Genomic DNA, 16,828 nt, shown 5'->3' on the forward strand with positions numbered 1-16,828 from the left:
TCCTATAGAATAAGCAGTAACAAAATCTTTTATCAGAGTAATCAATAGTTCCAAAAACAAAAAAAAACACACAACCCACAAACAACAACAACAGAAGCCGAGTTTGTACTAAATCAGCAAAGACCATTTGCATAATAAGGGGCTGTGTGAGTCACTTTTTTTTTTTTTTGCTCTGGAGAACTGTACTGGGCTCTGTTATTCCCTTGCTCAGCCAAGGGGAGGGCAGGTGGGATGGGAAGGGCACTGCTTAGAATGTTTAAAGGAAAGAAAAAAAAAAAAGTTGACATCATGCAAGCCATGTGATCGGGCAGGGCCAATTATGCCAGGTTGCGGAAAGGGGAACAGTTAAATTTGTAATTTTGGTTGCATGAAACACTTCTTTGGGCCTCATAAACAACCACAGAACCACAAGTTGTGTGCAGAAGCAGTCACACAAGACTGGGTCGGGGATATTGGTCAGCAAAGAGGGCGAATCATTTTGACTGTTAACCACAGAGTTTCTAAGAGTGGTAAGCATCATCAAAACCACATCCAATCCACTAGATTTTACTATTTGAGTGTTATGGGTTGTTGTTGGGTTGTTTTTTTTTTTTTTTTCCTAACGTGCATTATCATAGGGCTCCAGGGATAAACGAGCTAAAAGTGAGAGTCAGAGAGAGAGAGAGAGCGAGCGATGCCTGGGATCCATGCTCAAGCAAACCATGACAGTTCTTGGTTTTTCACTTTCCAAGGTGCAGGAGAGCGCGCATTTCCCACCAGCTCGAAAGACTGAGGACACTTTCAAGAGGAAGTAATGGCTTCTAACAGCTTTTTTGACTCGTTTCCTTCGTACCCGCAGTGCTTCATGAGAGGTAAGTGCAACTTTTGTGGGGGAGGAGGAGGGCTGACCCTGGAAGGTCTTGATTTTGGGCTGCTCCGTCATGTTTTAAGAGATTTCTGCATGCTTAGCTGGGATTGTACCCGAATTCTAAGCCTGCTGTCAGCCACCTTGTGAATCATTTAGAAAGCTGGGTTAAAATATTTTTCAAAAAAGTTTATTATTATTATTATTATTGATCTTTCCTGAGAAATTCTAACTAACTCTCTAGGATGCACTTCACTACTTTCCCACCTTTCAAGTGATAGCTCAGCTGCTTAGTTGGTTAGGGGGCACTGGTGTGGGATAGATCTATTTCCACAACAAGTTGGACAAAACTGGTAGGAAAAAAAAAAAATAAAGTAATGCAGGGCTTGCAGCCTGTGTGCCAGGGGAATGTCAGCAGACGAGGCATCCAGTCTTGCACAGTTCTGCAATTTATCACAGATGGCAATGTTGTGTACATGGTCCCGAAGAGCAGAGGCACACACTTCTGGCCGTGTCGGGGGATGCCGCCTCCTGTATGTTCATGCCATCGATATTATGAGAAACATAGCCTGCTGGGCGGTAGAGGTCAGAAACTGCGGGAGCCCAGTAAACTCGCAGGCTTCGGGAAGGCTTCCAGAGATGTGCGCCGGACAAACTTCTTTTGCAGAACTGTGCGTCTGCATCACGTTGGCTTGGCACTGTGAGACCACAGCCACGCTTCGGAGAGTAGTCTCTGAAGCAACCAGAATAGATAAACTGTAACACCCAGAAGCATCAAAAGGAAGTGTTCTCTATACTGGGGACATTTTCTCACAGTTCTGAACAGAAACAGATGTAATTAGTCACTGGCTTTGCAGATTAGTAAGCACGGAAAGCATGTGTGTTCTCAGAACTAACCCCCAGGACACTAGAATTTAAAATAAAAAAAAAACACTTATGGGACTTTATAAGGTCTGCTGCAACCTGTGTAATTGGTATTACAGACTGAAACATCAGTCATCAGTCTGACTGCAAGAAAACGGTTTAAGGTTTCCTCCCTGTTCCCAAAAAGTCTTTCAGCTCTGAGTGGGTTTATGTGTGTACGTGTGTGTTAGTCACTCGTCATTCATATTAGTAAGCGAGTGGAAGAATGGGGAATGCGTGATCCCCCCCCCCCCCATCACAGCGGCGCTGCTCCGACAGCCCTGTGCTGCGGCCAGCCAAGTCCCGTTTTGGCACTTCTGAAAGCGGCCGAGTGCGCCAGGCAGCTCAGAACCAGAAAGCAAACGACACGGAGCTGTCCGCTGTTCTATTCAGAGTCGGCGAGTTCAGCACGGTTTGGGGGTTTTTTTGTTTTTTTTTTAGGCCAGTCTTAATTGGCGTCGGAAGAGATTTCAGCCAAGTTGAGTCACAATGTGCTCGCCGCCGCCGCCCCCCCCCCCCCCTCCCCGAGTCGCGCATTCCTTTGGCATCGCTTAAGCTCCGGTAGCAGAGACAGCAAGGGCTGGCAGTAACCCCCCGAGCTAGCGTTTCCCTCCCGCTGCGAACACGCGGAGGAAGCAATATTTGCAGAGCGACCAGAAGGATCTTCCTGTATTCTGCCCTTCTGTTTTCTGAAAAAATATTTAGCAACCGTTTTTAGCCATACAGGAAAGCGCAATGAGGCAATGCAGTGTATTTGGGGAAAGAGATAAATAGAGAGCAACATGCTGCAGCTCTGTCAGCACTGCTGGGCTGGAACAAGCTTTAGTCGTGCGTGGCACAGAGGCAATAGAACTATAGGGGCACCATATCTGAGAACTGCACGGGCAGCTGGGAGAAGGGTGGCCAACAGCTGGGAAAGGGGTGGGGTGGGGGGGTATTCCAGAACTCGAGCGATGCGAATGAGGAAACGAAATGCCTTGCGTCGTTCGTACGAGTCGCTGTGATTTCAATTGTAACCCCCAATGCTGCTGTACCGCAACCTTGAGCAAGAAGGCGTGTAGAAAGCAAAAAAAAAAAAAAATGGTCCAACCAAGAGAACAGGAGATGCCTCAAACCAACACGAGAAACCATATATTCCCCAAGGGCAGGAGAGCTGGCCACGCCGAGGCCCGAACGGCAGATGCTGGCTTTCCGGTGGCAGAGGCATATTCGTTTCTGGGGCAACGAGTCGCGCATCCTTCCACCAGTTGGAGAAAAAGAATCCCCGCGCTTGACCAGGGCGCAAAGCCGTGCTGACCCCCTGCCCTTTGCACCGAGAAGGCCCCGATGGGGTTAAGGCTTCCAAAGAGCTAGGCAAGCCTCGTGCCTCCCTTTGTTCAGCCCAACTGGGAGTATTTCAGAAAGCTGAAGCAGAAAAGTGATACTTGGGCTGGGGAGCAAGAAAAATAATCATTCCCGTGCCTGAATTGTTCTAGCCGATATTACTCAACCTTGTTTACACAGACTGCTCATTAGAAATGTCCAAAATTGTCGTTTTGCTTTTTTCCCCCAACTGAAATTTATTGCACTTGCTCTCTTAACAAAAGCGTAAAGGGGAGGAAAACACGTTGTTTTCGTCGGTGGATTTCACTTTATCAGGCTGCGCAGTCCTGGCAAAAGGAAACCCAGAATTCTATTCTTAGTCAGATAGCATGTGAAAATTGGGCAGAAAACATAAGAAAACAGCAAGCAATTGTCTGCCTCTGTGTGAACGGTGTCAAGCGTCCTGACATATTAACTGACTGTGGTGCACCACAAAGGATATGGGTTCCCGCTATCATCCCTCTCCATGTCCTTGCTTGCGCCGCTAGGCAAGGAAGCTGAAACCGTGGACAGGTCCTCGGGGGCCCTTCCAGTGCCCAGAACAGGGTCTGTCCTAGCACCACTGCGATTTAAAGAGCAAGGCCCTCTTCTGCAGAGCAAAAAAAAAAAGCTTAAGATAAATCTTGGAGGTAAACTGACGAATAGTTTCCCAGAGCCTGGCTTCAGGCCGGCCGGGGCTAGAGATGCTCAGCGGGAACTCCCACGGGTGGGGGACAGAATGCATGTGGACCAGGTACTGAAGGGAGCTGCCCTCTGTGCCCCCCCCCCCTCCCATCAGAACAGGTGCTACAGTGGGTAGAGGAGGAGGAGAGAGGGGCCTGTCTGAGGAAAACGTCTTGGCCGCTTTGAATGAAGGGTCATCATGGCATCTCTCCTTCTACCTATCGTAAATGAGGGTGAGGGGGGATTAGGATAGATTACAACAGGGTTGGAAGCTTAGGTAGGAAGAAAAGTGAGTCCTACCGAAAAGAAAACCAAAAAAAGTAGTGATCTGACTTTTTATAACTTCCATCCAAAAGAATCCCAAAGTGTTTTAGAATTTAGTAACTTGAAAAAAAAAAAAGTACCTGAGACCTAGGATGGGTGACCTAGCAGCATGTGTCTGGCTTTCAGACTGTATGCAAGCTTCCACAGGACAAGGAAAAAGGGAATGATGGCATTGCTATTACTACTAGTAGGAAAGCCCAACCAAAACGACAGGACGGAATTTCATCACTTCCTCCCCCTGCGAAAACAAAGGTTCAAACTCCTCTTCCAGTTGACTTGCAAAAACTCGTATCTCCCATTTCCTCCCCAGCCAGCTCTTGCTCCAATCCCCTTACAACCTGGACCAGCCCAGTCAGCCCCTGCTCCACCAGTCCTGGTATTCACTGTCTACCCCAGCAGCCTCTCTGTGCACGTGCTGGGAGGGAAACAGCCTGCCCTGACTGCGAGCAGTGCGCGCTGCTAGCAATCAGAACATGCGCGGACCGGACACACAAACGGCAGGCGCACTCTGCACCAAACTGCCTTTAACAGATACATAGGGCCCAGTATTCAGTGAGGTGAACTGAGGCACTGGGAGATGAAGTGATTAGCAACATCACACAGAGAGTCAGCTAGCAGAAGAGCTGGATTCAGAACCAAGGCACAGGGGGATCAAGGGGCTTACTCTCTATAGACATAAAAAAAAAAGCCTTTGCTGAAGATGGCCCAGAGTGACTTGAACCAGTGGCAGAGCTGATTAAGAACCGAGGCACTGGGAAATGGGGAGCGCAATTTCCAATGTACCTCTACCCCCCCCCCCCAAAGCTTGCCCAATACCCACCAGCCTGCAAACTCATCTTCAAAAGGAAACTCCCCACAGAGTTTCCCTTTCATAAAGGTACCTTAAGTACCCACAGAGTCTGTGGGTGCAAATCTCCTGCTGGGAAGTACACAGGGGAGGTTAAAAATAAAACACTACAGGCCCAATATTCAAAGCACCACGTTTACTCATGGAAAAACCCATGGAAAATTGCTGCCTTCCCCCCAGTACTTGGCCATCCTAATCTCCTACGTCTGTAGCTTTGCCTGAGTGCACCGAGGGTGCCTTCAACCAACCCCAATCCAGAGGGCCCTGTGAGCCTGATCCATGGCTAATATGGGTGCATCCATAATGTTTGCGTTGATCTGTGAACGCACTGGGATCTGCACAGTCGTGCTTTATCTACTGAGGAAGACAAATCGCCAAAGGCAAGAGAGAGAGAGAGAGACTGAGACTCACCTAGTGGAGCAGAGCTCATGTCAAGACGCTCTTAATAAGAAATTAGGAGCACATCGGTGAATGTCAGTGGAGGCAAGCACAGACAACTGGACGTCTTCTGTTGGCTGATCACGTCCCTGCTTTCTTCACACGAGACAAAAGTCAAAACTTCCTGGACCATCTTATTTCTTTTGCCAAATCTTACATCCATAAAGTTCTAATGAGTTCCACAAGTTCTCACTTCTCCTGCCTATTAGCGAGTCTATTCTGGGAGAAGGGCATGCTGGAGGGATTGCTCTAGCTTACAGCCTCCTCTGGCCAGACCCAGTAGAAGACTAACCTCAGCTCACTTGTATGACATCTTTGCTCCTTGACGAATGGAGGACATGCTGGGGCACACCTCCTGATACTGTGGCATGCAAGGTGTATAGAACGGGGGTTACAAAATGTCTCTTATGTCAACTGGACAGGCTGAATTACAGTTGCATATACTGGAACCCCAGTGTATGCAAATGTATCTCATGTACATTCATTGTGGGAGACCTGAGAACCAGCTAAGCTAGAACAGGCCCAAGAATTGGGTTGAGAAGCACTGCCTTTTCGGGTGCCGTTGAAGATGTTGATACAGGAATCATTACATTCCCATTGTTAGGTATATATTGATTTAATTTAATGAGCTCTTTGTATCTCTTCTTTTCCTTCCTCTAAGCTGCTTTCATGGAAGATCTCTAACATATTGTGGGAGAATGTATTTTTATTTATCTGTAAGTCCATATTCCAAACAGTTTGTCCAGCTAAGATGGGACTCTTGACAGACAAATCCTTGGGTTTTAAATTTCCCACCTCTTTGACCACCCCCCAAATTACCTGGCTAAGTCAATAGGCAGCTAAAAACTTAATTGGATAAGACAGGGGCAGTTCTGGGACAGGGCAAACTTCTCCGATTAACAGGGTCACTCATCAAATCGAGTTAGAGCGTTATTGTGGTTGTTAGGGCCCTGACGCCCGTGATAACGCATGCAATAAATATCGCAAAATGCATATGCAGATTTGAAAAATGTATTCAAGTGGGAGGAGTTTGGGTGGAGTAAATGGACATAAGGGCTGATTAACATTGTGTGCGATACCATACCACGGGATTTAACGCCAAAAATAACTGCACCTTTTTTCCTGGCCTTATGCCTGCGATAGCTGTACGTTATGGCCGAAACGGGATTTATCGCAAGTCCCGTTTTGAGAGGGGAAAGAGAGAGAGACCCACTGATTTCTGAACTTTGTATACCACTGTAAGAGGGGGGCATTATGAACTCGGGGTGAGGATTGTGGGGTGAAGATTTTATGTGCTTTGGAGGGATGGAAGGTGAAAGAAGAGGAGATTTGCACCATGTTCTCTCTACCCAGCTTGATGCACGGAGAGAGAGCATGGTACAAATTTACTCTTCTTTCACCATCCATTCGCTCAAAGCACATAAAATCTTCACTGAAGGTAACTGTGCTGTTTGTATGTAAGACTGTGCATGTTAAATTGCCCCCTAAAACCCAACTCAGCCCGCAAAACTCACCCCACGTTCATAATGCCCCCCCCCCCTTACAGTGGTATAAATAGTTCACTTTTTGTGAGCCTCTACAGAGGTGCTGTCTCGCTCTCTCTCTCTCTAAAAGCCTGTCCAGGCACTTCTCAGCTTGTGATGTCAAAATATTGTAAGTGTGATAAATTTAACGCGCATTGCGGTAAAATAGCTATGTGGTGCAGTATCTGGAAAACTACCCTAACCCCACCCCCTTATTTTATTTTATTTTTTTTTAAATCGTCGGCACTGTTTTTGCTATATTTATAGCAAAATGATGAATCTGGGTCTAAGTTGGTCAGGTGATGCAAATATTCAATGTTATCCAGCTAAGTTTAAGACTATCTCAGAGCAGTCCTAAGCTTTATAGATTAGAAACATGGCAGAAAAAGACCGTATGACCCATCTGCACTGCCCATCCACCCAATTCATTTAGCTTTATAATTCCCATCACTCCCCATAGGGATTCCCTGTATTTATCCCAGGCCTTCTTGATACTGTTTTTTTGTCTTTACCACCTCCTCTGGGAGGCCGTTCCATGCATTTATCACCCTCCCTGTAAAGAAATATTTCCTAAGATTACGCCTGGGTCTAAACCCTTTCACTCTCATCTCATAACCTCCTCGTTCTAGAATCCACTGTGCATGGAAATCTTTGAGCTATTTAAATGTCTCTATCCTCTAGGGTAGGGTTAGGCAGCTCCGGTCCTAGAGTGCCACAAACAGATCAGGTTTTCAGGACATCCACAATGAATATGCATGAGATAGGTTTGCAAATAATGAGGACAATGCATGCAAATTTAATTCATGCATATTCATTGTGGATATCCTGAAAGGCAGATCTGGTTGGGGCACCCCGGAACCAACATTGCCTTCCCCTGCTCTAGGGTATACATGTTTATAGGACAGAAACACAGAAAGTTATCCGGGTATCTGTACCTGGATAACTTTAACCGGCTATATTCAGAATGTAGCTGGTTAAGAAAAAAAAAAAATCCTGCAGAGCCGACAGGCCCAATCCCCTATCCCTCACTCCCAAAATAATACTGGGGCATACAGCCTGATGCTTCACCCCTCCAAGCTCAAAAAAAAGAATGTAAACAAGTTGCAGATCCTAGCAGCTCAAGGATTCTCCCCCGATACTGAAATTACATGGGCTACCCCACTTCCCCCCAAGCCCCTACTCCAACCTTCCTACTCTACTCTGAACCCCAAAAACCTCCAAGGCCGCTGGGAGCACAGCACATCTGTCCCACTCCTGGTGGCATTCAGCTCCTGACGATGCCAAAGCAATGCTGAACACCCCTAGGAGCAGTATGAATGACCCATGCTCCAGGCAGCTTTGGGGGCTCCAGCTGCGGTTAGACGGGGCCCAGAGCCCATATGGAAACTTCAATAATAGGGGGGTGGGGATAGACAGGCTCCTTGGGCCTCTATTGCCTGCAGGAGGGGGGGGGGGTCATGCAAGGATTTGGGGGAAGGGGGTAGTACTTAACTGGCTATATTTTGAATATAGCCCATTAAGATAGAAGTTATCTGGGTACTTTAAACCTAAATTTGTTATATTCAAATACAGCTGGTTAAGTTTCAAAATCATCCAGATAAACTTAACCAAGAATATTCAGTGGGCAACTTGAACAACTGTCACCAGTTATGCGGCTAACTTTAGCCCGATAACGTGTCCGCTCGCCGGCTTACTGAATATGCACCTCTTCTATTTATTTAAACCATTTTTACACGGACTCCCCCTCATAAAAAGCCCTGCAAAGCAGTGTTACAACAACCAAGTCAAATGTAATATACAGTAACCAAATAAAATCCATCATCAAAAACAATCACAGTACCGTGAAAACCGCGAGATGTTACCTGCAACCACCAAAAATATTAACCATGTAGCGAGACTTTATAAATTAGAAAAGACCAAACCCCACATTCTCTGGCCAGCCTGGAACTATTTTTCAGTCAAATCTGCAAAAGAGGCCACTGAATGAGGCTTCTCGTAGCGAAGTGAAACCAGCTATAGAACATTTTGCATTGTCCTCCCCCTGTAGCCAAGATAACCACAAATACTTCATGAGAACAAGGATAGCTAGATTGCTCAAACTTATCAAACTTGCCTGTTTCTTAGCTCGGTGGCGTAATCTTCTTTGGTCTCCTAAGGAAGAACAAACAGGCCGATGTCATAAAACCTGCGGGAGAGCCGGCGCTCCGAAGCGAGCGCGCCCCCCCCCCCTCTCCTGGGCGTGCGATTTTGTATTTAAATTAGGGCCCGCGCTAATAAGGAGGCGGCCGTCAGTGGGTCCGACAACCGACGCTTAATTTTACTGGCATCGTTTGTCGAACCCACCGACAGCCACGGGTTTGGAAAATGGACGCCGGCAAAATTGAGCGTCCATGTTCTAACCCGCTGACCGGCAGGCAGATTTTATTTTATTTTTGGGGCCCCTGACTTAATATCGCTTGGCCGCAGCGACTAATAGCGCTCATCAACATGCATTTGCATGTGATGAGCGCTATTAGTTTTCGCGAGGTTGGCCGCGCATTTTCAAGGGGCTATTACCCCTTACAGTATAAAGGGTAATAGACGCGAGTCGAAAAGGGTGCTAAATGGTGCACTCAGCCGAGCGCACCCTACTGAATCGGCCTGAAAGGAAGGTATCTTAATGCGGATGGGAGCAGGTGGAGATCAGGGGTCATGTGAATTTTCACCTGCCAACGTCATTACATAGAAAACCCCTTTAGCTAGAGTTGCTGTTTCAATGGCAGCACGGAGATTCAGTCAGACTTTCAGACTTCTTCCAGGAAGAAGTATCTGCATGGAAACAGTAAAGCATCACTAATGTTGGACAATATCTGACAACTTGGGTTATGAGCTGTCTCCATTTTTTTTTTATACCACCAAACTGTTGTACCCTATCGTATGGAACTGTACTTCTGATTCACCAAAGAAATACAGGAGGACAAGTCCAGGCATCCAAGAAGGTAAAACCAGAAATGGTTCAGCCTGTTAAAAAACAGAAAATTGGGAGGCATGTGGAAATCCTAGCCTAGTGATGCTCAAACCAGAGCCTAGGCCCCTATCCAGTCTGCTGTTTAGAATATCCTTAATCAATGCACAGGAGGCATATTTGCATACCTTGGGTTTAAGAACCAGATTGGTAAATGCAAATGTTATTGATCTATACTCTGCCTTTCAGCCACTTCAAAGTGGATAACACTGAGGTACTGTAGGTATTGCCCTGTCCCCAGAGGGCTCACATTCTAAGTTTTGTACCTGAGGTAATAGAGGAGAAAGTAACTTACCCAAGGTCACAAGGAGTTGCAGTGGGTTTTGAAGGCTGGCTTCCCTGGTTCATACCCTACTGTTTTAACCACTAGGCTGTAGCCTAAAAACCAAACTAGCTAGTCGGAACCCGAGGAATGGTGTGAGCACTACTGAACTAGCCCCAAATCACTTCCGAGATTTGTAAGGTTATTAGCCGAAAGCCTGTCAGGGACCAACTGATCCAAGGCTGGTGCAAAGGTATTAGGTGCCCTCGGCGAACCTTCTGTCTTGCACCCGTCCGTCTCCCCAGTCCTGACTCCTACCTCATTCGCTAAGACGCTGCTCCTGGCCAGCCAAGTGCGCTTCTCTGGGCCGTGAGCAGGATGGGAGCCGCTCTCAGCCTGCCGAGAATCTACTTCACTCTGCTACGAGCGGGATAGGCTCTGTTCGTGGCCCCACATGGCTGCTCTTTAGTGCCCCCTAATGGTTGGCGCCCTAGGCGACCGCCTAATTCGCCTAATGGGACGCACAGGTCCTGAACTGATCCACTCCTACTTGTGTCTCATTGTATTTAGGAAATAGAAGGTCTTTTTCTTAGTCAAATCAGAACTACAAGAACCTACAGGCAAATAGGTCAGGGTTCCCCAAGCCTATGCTGGGGACCCTACAGCGAGATGGGTTTTGTATCCCGTGCATATCAATTGCAGAGATATCTGCAATTGATATGCACGGGATACATTTGCATATATTGGATCTATTATGTATGCAAATCTCTCTCATGCATATTCATTGTGGATATCCTGAAAACCTGTCTGGCTGTGGAGTCCCCAGGACAGGTATGGGAAGCCCTGCCCTAGGCTGTCCCTTATTACCAGAAAGCAGCGATTCCCGACCCCACCCAAGAGGTCTTGTGCATAATCATCATGGCTGGCCTGAAAACCAGACCCACTGAGGACCAGCTTGGGACCCTGAAGTTTTGGGGCCAAAACTATGTTGTTTTTTTCTCTTCTACCTCAAATGATTTTCAGGCTTGCAAGCTTCCTATTCCTATTAAAAGATCACAGTTACTACAAACCCCATGTTCCCTGAAGAGAAGATTAAGAAAGACTGTCTTAAACCACCATCCCTTAACATACTGAACTGTACTTATGACAAGGCAGGACTACAAATCCCAGGATGCAATGCTGGGGTTGGGGAGGAATTAAGGAAACCCGAACTGGATCAGCTTGTTGGCTGGCCTGGGATGAGCTGTACCAAGTTCAAAGAGGAGACCTTTTGAGTTCTCATGCACGTCTGAAACTCTGCTCTGTCTTGCCATGACAGCAGCTGGAAATGTAACAAAGATCTCCGTCTACACTCTTCTGAGGTAATTTTCAAAAGCATATGTAACTACTATTGTAGCAATTTTCAAAAGCCGAGTAACATGTGTAAAGTCCAATTCTAGGTGTGCAAATGCCTTTAAAACCAGGCCCTGTGAAGTAGATAAGCTTACATGGAGGCTTCATTTTAAAAATGGCATGGTTTTATGGTTTTTGCTACAGCAACTAACCAGGCACAATCAGGGCCGGCTCTGGGTTAACTTGTGTAAAAAATGAAATTGTTGCCCCCCCCCCCCCCCCATCATGAAAAATACCAGCTTCATTCGTCTGCAGTCTCCTACTCCCACCCCCCAATCCTACCTGATCCTCTCCCTGCCAGTGACAAATTTAGGTTTTGCCACCGCTATGCACTGCTGCAGCAGTGAAAAACAACCCTGCCCCCCCCCCCCCACAGACACCCACCCACCAATAGGTGGACAGCACTTAATTTAGTCAGGGGTCAACGCTAATGGAAAAAAAAAAGACAGAACAAGCCGAACGTCTACAGATCCCTACACAGAAACTCCTTTGTCATCGGTGGCCACTTAGAAAATGAGGAGGATGTCCTCAGTTCCTAGCACATCTTCAGCACGAGCGAGTTGCCCAATTCTGGATGGCACACATTCTGCCACAATGGGGGCAGGTTGTTTCACTCGGGAGATAAGTTTGCAGCGCCGGTGTTGTTCTCCTTCTTGGTTCTCTGCCATCGCTGTTGGGCCTCAAGGTGGCAAACACCTTGACGAACGAGACGGTGCCAGGCTGAGTGGTTAAGCATAAATGCTATTATCGATGAGGGCAGGCTTCGCAATCTCTTTATACCATTTCTTTTGGCTGTCTTTTGAGCACTGGCTGATAGAGAGCTGAGAAGAAAAAAAGGAACCTAGTGAGGGAGGTGCTTCTGAGATATCCAAATTCAATGGCCTTTCCACTGGAGTTGATTTCTCTTCAGCAAAGCTCCCGTGCTGGTGGACACTAACTACTTTACGCAGGCTCTAGTGATCCGTCCATTTAATCCCCAGGATTCAGTGCAATCACTGATGATGGAAGCCTTCAAGGTCCTTAATGTAGTATGGGCCGACGGTCCAGGTGTTCAGCATGACAGCCTTATAAACCAAGATTGTCGTCGCCTTCCGAAGGTCCTTATTTTCAAACACATGTTGTCACGCCTTGAAGAAAGCAGCACTGGGGCAAATGACCCGGGTGCTAAACTTCTTCGTTGACGGCAGCTGTTCTCTCTCTGCTAAGCAACCTGAACAGACAGCTTAACTCAGCCTTTACTCACAGACAAGAGGCCGCTTCTTCAACTCCAAAAGTTAATAACTGGCAAAACCGGAGATAACCGCAGCCAGAGCAGACTAGGCCCCTGAAACAGACACGTAAAGTGAGGCTTGTTCTGCAGGGCTGGCCAGAGCTGACAGAAAACACAAGGAAAAACACCCAGGAACCAATTGCCCTCAACGTAGCAGAAGCAGTGAACATGCAGGCTGACCACCAGCTGTCAGTGTAACAGTGAACTAGAAACTACGCTTTAGCGACAGAAGCAGGGCAACAGCGAACAAACAGTAAAACACCTGTGGAAACAGGACAGGAGCCCGCTGAGAAAAGTGACTGCTAAGTTACAGGGAGTATTCCATCTACTCCAAAGCCTCCCAGTACAGAGCGCGAGGGATATTTAACTGGCCTGGGTGAGAGAGGAGGCAGTTTGATTTTGGTGGCATTCAGAGACAGAGCAACTGCTACAGATCCCTGCACAGAAACTACACAGAATCCCTCACCTTGGTCACACATACAGATATCATCCTCGTTCACTGAATTACATACACTCAGAACAAAGCTGTGAGGTCATCAGACTGGGACGGTCTGCTTCCTCTCAGAGCAGCTGGGTAGTGGTGGTACAATTCTGTCATCGTTTCTGAGCATGTATTAGGATTTTTTAAATATCGGAGGGGGGACATGAGTGAAAATCTATATTAGTAGAAACCCTGAGAGCTCTTTAAAACTTAGTCGTGAGTAGTAAAACTATTTCACTAGTTACAGTTAGAGATGTGCAAACAAGCAAAATAAAGCAGAGCCATACCAATGGAAAAAAAGTATGTTTGGTGGGAGTGAAATAATTTCTTTTTGATTAATTTTATTCAAACTACAGACTGCAGTCTACGTTGCAGTCAACACATTTGTAATGCATTGCCAGCAGTAAAAAAAAAAAAAAGCAGAGTGTTGACAACGCATCAGATAGCACACTTACTGGAAAACATGCTAGCAATGCATTACCAGCAAGACCTCCTGTCAGACTTCATTCATGGATACAAAATGAGCATTTTTCTAGACAAAAGGTCACAGTGCAGAGTTCTTCACAGGCCAGGCCTGCAGTACCTTCTGTTGGTCCAAAAGAAAATGATCCAAAGATGCTCGTGGACAGGGAATTCCCACCCTAGGGGCCTTCAAGAGGTGCCCAGTGGATATTGCATTGATTAGTAGCAGTTAAGCAGAAGCCTGGGAAGAGTTTGACATACTGAGGGTCATTTTGAAAGGGTTCTAGCCGCCTAACCCAAGGAGTAAGGCAGTCAGAATAGCTCTCCACCCCTCAGCAGCTAACTGTAGCGTTATTGGGGGGGGGGGGGGGGGGGGGGGAGTAACTCAGTCAGGGGGAAGGACTACACACTTGCTTTCAAGTCTTCAAATGCACGTTCCTAAGCCTGTCTGCAGAAATAGCAGTTACAAAAGTAACAGAGCGCTTTGCCGCTATGCAACTTAGAGAAAAACGGCCACCATGGTGAACGGGGTGTCAAAGGCACAACCCGCCAGAACAGTGAGCGGAAGGTGCTAGATAGAGGGCTGCAACAGTGAGCGTGAGCCAGGAACCCAATGTCTTGGTTCACTCCGTTATACTTTATGCTATTTTTAATAATAATTTGAATAATAGATGGAAAAGTTTCAGTTCCCGAACCCTTCTTTCTGGTGGGCTTTTGAAGGGGGGTCTTTAAAGGCATGACACAGATAAGTTGGGAGAAGTTCCAACCCATGCCAAAAGTGCATGGGCGCTCAGGTCAGATGTGGCGTGCATCGGTGGTGGTTATTCCCGCTTCGGAGGGGCCGTTTGATCTTTACTGCATGCCGCTTACAATGCTCAATTACGTCCTATACTGTAGTTAATGCTCAGGAAAAATAACCAGGAGACAGGCGATGCATATTAATGCGTGAACACGAAATAAACCGACACCAGACTCTCGCAGGCTTTACTCAGCTTTTTCAGTATAGAATTTTCTATTTCATAGCAATAAGGCTTTGATCTAGAAAACATCTCTCCTCCTGTAACAGAATAAGAGGAATAATTTCAACATACACCCACATCATATAGTGATATAATAATGTGTGTCTATTACTATAGAAAGATTGGGGTAACTGAGTATAGACAAGGAACCGCAGATTTCACAGTCTGACTGTAGTGATGTCATTCTGGACTTTGAAACTAGCACTATTTGCCTCGCTAGTCTGCTCCCAGGAAGCACATACATCCCCCTTACTACAGCTGGTACGTGTAGGCATTATTGCCAATATTATCCATGAATTCTCCATTCTTTCCAAACATCCAGCTCTAATTATATATATATTAATTATACATACAGAGTTATCAAATAAGATTTCTTCTTATTGTGATTTTTGTTGTTGCTGTTTTTGGCTGGCAGGTTTTTCTTCTGTTCCTTTCGGGCTTCCAGCTCAATCAGAATTCACATCTAGCCAAGATTTTCCCTCTTTTTATAACATCCCCACTTCCCAGTAGCCCAACCACTGCAGGGAGAGTCCTCAGCTGGGGGGGCCACCGCTCACTGCGGAGCCTGGCTCACCTGGACCCCCAAGTCCAGCCACCAGGTGTCACCGCTGTATGATAGTCAAGACTCCTTCCCCCTCCACCCCACCCCACCCAAGAGGCTATAAACGAACACTGCCTGCACAGCAGCTACAGCCGGCTCGAGAAGCAAAAACTGGGCTTGTGAAGCAAACCCTGATCTCCGGCAGTCACCAGGCCAGCCCTCCATGTGCTCTTTTTAAGTAGTATTTACCATTCTTCTTGCATTACACTTCTCCATGAATTGTAACCACCATATGATTAATGGCTCCACAGACAAAACTCAAAGACGTAAATAACCCATCTCTGTAGCAGTAGTGCAATTAGCCTTCCATCGTCTGTTTTCATACAAACACCTTAATGAGGGCGCATTAATAGGTGGCAGTGCTGTTTACTTCCCAGAAGCTCACAGCTCTGCACTTGGTGTGGCAGATAATGCCTCAAAGTGCTTCCCTCTCCCCCAGCAGCCAGTGAGATAAAAACTTCAGTCTTTTGTAGGCAGTGGGGCCCACATTTCAGACTGTCTGCTGACTGCAGGACTCCATCTACCTGCATTTCACAATAGTGTCTCTCTGTATCTGGCTTTCTGTCTCTCTGCTTCCATCCCTCTTGAAGGAAGACATCCATTTACCCCTTTCAGCACATCAGAGCTCCCCCCCGCCACATGCTCCTGAGCAGTTCTCCGATGCCAAGGTGTTCTTAAAAGGTTTCTGGATCCGCTGCAACCAGGGCCACATGCGTTGCACATCAAAAGCATTGCTTGGGCTCCGTTTCATCTTCTTCCCTCATCTTTGCCCAACGGGATCACGGAAATACAGCAGGCCTTCTGCAGTTTGCTTCTAGAGACCAGCTCCACCATCCCTTGCTAGGCATGAGTGGATTAAAGTGCCTTCTACAAGCTATACAGACTTTGTCATAATAAAATCAGCAGAAGCTACTGCCTGAGGGATATCTATCTCTCTCTATAAAATTAAATCTGTGGGAGAAAAGCTTATATTAGTACAGCATAGATACTTGAGGAGAAGAGTAGCTAGATGGTTTAATTAAGTTCTTATTTGCTAATTGTCTTTCCTTGAGTCCTGACAGACCAGTCCAGATAAGTAAGATTTGTCACCTCTACCAGTAGATGGAAGCAGAGAGCAAGCTAATCTGACCTGACGTCCCTTCCTATATAGCCTGGTGCAGTAAGGAAGGTGTCAGTAATCTCTTGTCCAAGCTGAGTTGTTAGCTTACCCTGGAACTCAAAAAGATATTTCCAAACGAGCAATAACTTAATTACTAAAAAGGAAAGAATATTAAGGGATTGAGCATTACCTCTGCTCTCCTCTTTCCATCCTGTATATCTACATATCTCTATGATTCCTTTTCTTCCTTTTTAATTAAGAATTATTTTCTCTTTTTGTGTGTGTTTTACCTGTTGACCTCTGATATCTTCTCAGGGTGAGCTCTGGGCTGGTC

The 16,828-nt window shown here is 46.5% G+C and overlaps 1 protein-coding gene across 2 annotated transcripts in view; it reads left to right on the forward strand.

The window, feature by feature from the left end:
- The first annotated feature begins 408 nt into the window (after nt 1-408).
- Nucleotides 409-16,828, forward strand: part of RUNX1 (RUNX family transcription factor 1) — a 210,509-nt gene continuing 194,089 nt past the window's right edge. Inside the window, exons 1-2 of one of the 2 annotated variants that reach the window (XM_029603520.1) lie at nt 409-509; nt 732-851. In XM_029603520.1, the coding sequence (XP_029459380.1) occupies nt 794-851 (58 nt within the window). In that variant the 5' untranslated portion in view covers nt 409-509; nt 732-793. Of the gene's footprint in view, nt 510-643; nt 852-16,828 lie in introns of those variants that run through there. The other variant, XM_029603519.1, reaches the window with a different exon arrangement.

This window comes from Rhinatrema bivittatum, chromosome 5 (assembly GCF_901001135.1).
Source record: "Rhinatrema bivittatum chromosome 5, aRhiBiv1.1, whole genome shotgun sequence".
Lineage (NCBI taxonomy): Eukaryota > Metazoa > Chordata > Amphibia > Gymnophiona > Rhinatrematidae > Rhinatrema > Rhinatrema bivittatum.